This window comes from Lipotes vexillifer, unplaced genomic scaffold (assembly GCF_000442215.2).
Source record: "Lipotes vexillifer unplaced genomic scaffold, Lipotes_vexillifer_v1.1 scaffold442, whole genome shotgun sequence".
In the NCBI taxonomy this organism is placed as follows: domain Eukaryota; kingdom Metazoa; phylum Chordata; class Mammalia; order Artiodactyla; family Lipotidae; genus Lipotes; species Lipotes vexillifer.
The window spans coordinates 1,732,587-1,737,649 of NW_006790311.1; the positions used below are offsets into that span (position 1 = coordinate 1,732,587).

The 5,063-nt window shown below is 59.2% G+C and overlaps 1 protein-coding gene across 3 annotated transcripts in view; it reads left to right on the forward strand.

Annotated features, from left to right (window-relative positions):
- ST3GAL4 (ST3 beta-galactoside alpha-2,3-sialyltransferase 4) overlaps nucleotides 1-5,063 on the forward strand; it is a 34,540-nt gene that overhangs the window by 24,684 nt on the left and 4,793 nt on the right. Inside the window, exons 2-9 of one of the 3 annotated variants that reach the window (XM_007463626.1) lie at nucleotides 1,317-1,389; nucleotides 1,663-1,747; nucleotides 2,167-2,247; nucleotides 2,445-2,542; nucleotides 2,721-2,781; nucleotides 3,219-3,314; nucleotides 3,411-3,600; nucleotides 4,285-4,428. In XM_007463626.1, the coding sequence (XP_007463688.1) occupies nucleotides 1,374-1,389; nucleotides 1,663-1,747; nucleotides 2,167-2,247; nucleotides 2,445-2,542; nucleotides 2,721-2,781; nucleotides 3,219-3,314; nucleotides 3,411-3,600; nucleotides 4,285-4,428 (771 nt within the window). In that variant the 5' untranslated portion in view covers nucleotides 1,317-1,373. Of the gene's footprint in view, nucleotides 1-1,232; nucleotides 1,390-1,662; nucleotides 1,748-2,166; nucleotides 2,248-2,444; nucleotides 2,543-2,720; nucleotides 2,782-3,218; nucleotides 3,315-3,410; nucleotides 3,601-4,284; nucleotides 4,429-5,063 lie in introns of those variants that run through there. The other 2 variants (XM_007463625.1, XM_007463627.1) reach the window with 2 other exon arrangements.

Below are 5,063 nucleotides of genomic sequence, written 5' to 3' on the forward strand. Positions count from 1 at the left end.
TTCCCTCAACACTCTCATTCTTGGGTATTTGTGGACTCAGGGTGGAGCCTGGGGAGTGCCCCTGGGAGCAGAGCGTCAACTCCATAACAGGACAGTGTTATGGAGGATAATCGATTTATGATTTCTAACCAAAACCAGACCTCGTCCAGATGCGGTCCCCCACCATTGAGAAATAATTTGAGATTTTTCATTTCTCCCCAAAAGAGCACAAACACTAGGGCTTCCCTCCCTTTCCTGATTCTTCAAAAGAGTCACGTGGGCAGCTTGTGAAAATGCCCATCCCAGGTCCCACCCCAGCTGGCTGAAGCTATCCCAGGAAAGGGCCCTGGAATCTGTGTTTAGTATGTGGCCCATGTGATTCCTACAACCCAGATCATTGGGGAAGATGTCATGGAGAGAAGAAACTGGCGCTCTGTGCGCACCCCGTGCCTCTTTGGCTGTGAAAGCTGCAGAAATTTCTTCCCGGTGACTCAGAAGCATGGTCCTTGGCTGGCTTTGTGACTGGAGGGACCTCGCTGTTTATTTGCATGTAGCACCTCACCCCTCCCACAGCCCTGTCCTTACCTTGCCAGCCTCTGCCCTTACCTGAAAGGGTCTCCTTTCTCTCCTCTGACCAACCAGACCCTTCTCACTCTCTGTGCTCCTATTCAAACAGCCTGCCTCCATTGAGTTTTCCCCATGTACCTGGTGGTGAGGGCTTGGACACTGTTTGTACTCAGCCAGAGTCTAGAAGGGCTGCAGGAGGCCTTGTGGACCATCTGATGGTCCCACGGTCACCCCAGGGCCTGGCCCGAGAAGATCTATTCGGGTGGAATAGTGAGAGATTGATGGTAGAGGGGTGGACGGTGGCCAGAACCAAGGGAATGCCTTGGATGTGGAGAAAAGGTAAACTTCAGATGTGTAAAATGTGACTCACGCCCTTGTACCGTTAGCTTAACTTTTATGTAGAAAATGGGTGGAGGTACATCTGTTTCCTGGAGCTGGCCCTTCCGAGGTCCAAGTGAGGGAGAGGACACAGTGAGGGGAACCGTGCCGGGGAGGCTGTGGTGGGCTGGTCTGGCCTGGGATGGAATTCGTGAAGGGTGGGACTTGGTTTCCCTCTCTGGGGCGTAGGCCCCACCTGGACCGCTGATGCTGCCTTTGAGGGGTTAGGGAGATGCCCAGGGTGAGGAGGGCCGCTTCCTGGATGGCCGCCCTGGAAGCAGCTTGGTGCTTTCTGGAGGCGGAAAGAGGCAGGCTGTGGGTGTGCCCTGCTCCAGTGTCTAGGCGACAGTGTTTGTGGCGCTGACCAGACACCTGTGACTCCTGCCTCCTAGGTGGCCCGAGGCAGCCGGGATGACAGCTCTCCCCAGGAGCCCTGGCACCTGAGAAACATGATCAGCAAGTCCCGTGAGTATTCTCCAGGAGCTCCCCACCCTGAGGGGTGGGCTCCCCAGAAGCAGGGGGTTGTGGAGGGACCGACACGGAGCCAGGGGCCCCTGTCTTCATCTTGAAGGACGGCAGAAACTCTCAGGTCCAAGCCCTGAGCCAGAGAACTAAGGCCAGGCGAGGGCCTGCTTTGAGCCGGCCTTGCAGGGGCCCCAGTTGGGGCAGCTGAGAAGGTGGCCTGGGGCTGTGCCTACCTGTTTCTGCTTCCAGCTCTTCTGTGCATTCGCTCTGCAGGCTGGAAACTCCTGGCCACACTGGCTCTGGTCCTGGTCGTCATGGTATGGTACTCCATCTCCCGAGAAGACAGGTACATTGAGCTGTGAGTCCATCTTTCATGTCCTTCTGTGGGTTCTTCTTGGGAACCGGGCTCAGGGTTGGAGCATCGTGAGGTGGGGACCTAGTGGGGGGACAGGAGGGTTCAGAGAGCCAGGGCATGACTTCTCCCGTACACTACTAGCCCAGAATCCTCTGTGAGGGGAGCTGGTGGGTTTTGGGGGGTAAGGCCTGGGATGACTCCCCGGGGCCCTCACCCAGGGAGTTCAGGAGAACGAAGAACTGGGTTTACAATGATTTGGTTTCAAAGTGGGACTTGGGCTGACACCGTTGCAGCCTGCGAGTCGCTCTCCAGGGCCTAGGGGCCGACATGCCCTGGGAGGAGGTGGAGGCTGCCTGGAAAGCTGGCCCCCGGGCCCGGGAGGTCTGACTGGAGCGCCTGCCTCTCTCCTTTTCTGTCTCCAGCTTTTATTTTCCCATCCCAGGGAAGAAGGAGCCATGCCTCCAGGGTGAGGCGGAGAGGATGGCCTCCAAGCTCTTCGGCAAGTACGTGAGGATGCGGGTGGGCCTGGGTGCCGGCTGGATGGAGGGAACCCTGCTGGTGGATGTGGGCCAGGGGCAGCCTGTGAGGGACGGAGGGGCCTTGGTGTGTGTACATAGTGTGAGTCAGTGGTCTGACCCAGTTTCTGGCATGAAGATTAATGTCTTTCTCATCCGCACCCTCTGCCTTCACCTCGGCGCAGCTACTCCCGAGAGCAGCCCGTCTTTCTGCAGCTTAAGGATTATTTCTGGGTCAAGACGCCATCTGCCTACGAGCTGCCCTACGGGACCAAGGGGAGTGGTAAGTATCCGCCTGGTCAGGTGGGAACGGTGGCCTCACCTTGGCCACACAGCTTCTCGTTTTCTGCTGTCCGTGGTCCCAGCGCCCAGGTTCTCAGCCAGGCCTAGATCCTGGGGGCAGGGCAGGGAGGGTTGGCAGCCTTTGGAGATCAGCCCCTTCCGTTGCGGTTCTCTTATAGAAGACCTGCTGCTCCGGGTGCTGGCCGTCACCAGCTACTCCATTCCAGAAAGCATCCAGAGGTAAGGAGACCCTCCTTCCTGCCCCAGTGTGAAACAGTCATGGTCCAGCACCTCCCAGTGAGCCTGCCTGTCTCCAGGGGAGGCGGGCATGCCAGTCCCCACGGCAGCTGAGCCTGGGTATCAGGCTGCTGGAGTGGGCAGAGGCTGCTGAGGGTATCACCGTGGTAACAGGCAGGCCTGGGCAGCCAGGGGCTCCGAAATGGGGTTTCTTCTTGGTACTCCCCAGGCACCTTCCCTCCTCCCCTCTCTCTCCCGTGCTCTGTTCAGTTTCCTCTCCCTTGAAAGCCCAGGGCTGCAGGGTCGGCATGACCAGAAGCAGGACTCCTTGGAGATGCCTGGTCCATGGGGGCCAGGGGCTGAGGGGCTGAGGGGGCCTGGGCAGACCGGGGCAGGAGCAGGGGCTCCTTCTGGCCCTTACCACCCTGTTCCCGGGGCAGCCTCAAGTGCCGCCGCTGCGTGGTGGTGGGGAACGGGCATCGGCTGCGCAACAGCTCGCTGGGAGAGGCCATCAACAAGTACGACGTGGTCATCAGGTCTGTATGAGCGCCCTTCCCTCTTCTGTTTGGGGGCGACGGTAAACAGACCCAGCGGGGCTCTAGGTGACGGGCATCCTCCTCCCTGCCTCCCAGGTTAAACAGCGCACCGGTGGCTGGCTACGAGCATGATGTGGGCTCCAAGACCACCATGCGTCTCTTCTACCCTGAATCCGCCCACTTCAACCCCAAAGTGGAGGACAACCCTGACACACTCCTTGTCATGGTAGCTTTCAAGGCCATGGACTTCCACTGGATTGAGAGCATCCTGAGTGATAAGAAGCGCGTAAGTGGAGAGACTGGCGGGGGTGAGGTCGCAGCCTGGGAATGGGGACGCCGCCCGGGTCAGGCCCTGCCGCTCCATCACGTGTGCCCCACGGTCCTCAGGAGCCAGTAAGGGGAAGGTGTGAGCTCAGTGTTCTACTGCAGGGGTCGGACAGCAGCAGCGAAGGGCACCCTAAGCTCGAGGCTGCTTGGGACAGAGAAGCTGCCAAAATATGTTTGCCGGTGAAAGGCTTGGCAGCAGAGGGACCAGTTGGTAGTCATCTCCAGGTGGAGGCAGTTAGAACAGTGGAGATCTCTGTCCTTCTAGGTGGACTCCAGAAAGTCCGCTCTGTCTCTTTGCCATCCGGGTGACAGCTGAACTGTCCGACTGTCCACTTTTTGCCACGTGTTTAGCTAGCCCCTTCTACCTGCATGGCTATACTTGGAAGCGGGCAATGGTTGGAGCCCATACTCTACACACCATGTCACCTGGCCTCCCCTGGCGGGTGCCCCGCTCCCCTCTCTCCCTCCTCCTCTCTTCTGGTCTCCTCTCCCACCTCTGGTGTAGGCCTCCACGTCCCTCCCCTCACCCCGCACTCCCAAGGGCCTGTGCCATCAACACAGGGGCCCCGTCCCCTGGAGAAGCCCCTCCCCACCTCCCCATTTCAGCCCACTGGCTCTCTCCCTCCCAACCCCACCTGCCTAGGTGCGAAAGGGCTTCTGGAAACAGCCTCCCCTCATCTGGGACGTCAACCCCAAACAGATTCGGATTCTCAACCCCTTCTTCATGGAGATTGCAGCTGACAAACTGCTGAGCCTGCCGATACAGCAGCCATACAAGATTAAGCAGGTGATGATGGGCTGCAGACGGACGGGAAGCCAGAGGGTTGGGGTTCTCTCTGGGAAATAGGAGGGACTTCCTAGAGGCTCCAGAAGGCCAGGGAGGACCCCGGGCAAGGGGAAAACAGTAGCAGAGACTGCAGCACACGGCCCCCAGGCACACACCTGTAATCAGAGGCAGGTATTCTGGCTTTTACAGCAAGGGAGGGCACACACTCTTGAGATGCTCCCGGGCATCTCCAAAATGGGGAGTCAGGGAAGGGTGTTTTTAGGGCTTGGGGGCTAGAGGTAGAGGATGCCTTTGGCAGGCGCTGATCAGAATCTGTACACTGGGGATTTGCTGGGACAGTCGGTAGTCTTTTTTTTGGGGGGGCCGCGGGCCACACGGCTTGTGGGATTTTAGTTCCCCGACCAGGGATTGAACACGCACCCCCGGCAGTAAAAACGTGGAGTCCTGGGTTTCCCTGGTGGCTCAGTGGTTGGGAGTCCGCCTGCCGATGCAGGGGACGTGGGTTCGTGTCCCGGTCCGGGAAGATCCCACATGCCGTGGAGCGGCTGGGCCCGTGAGCCATGGCCGCTGAGCCTGTGAGTCCGGAGCCTGTGCTCCGCAACGGGAGAGGCTACAGCAGTGAGAGGCCCGCAAAA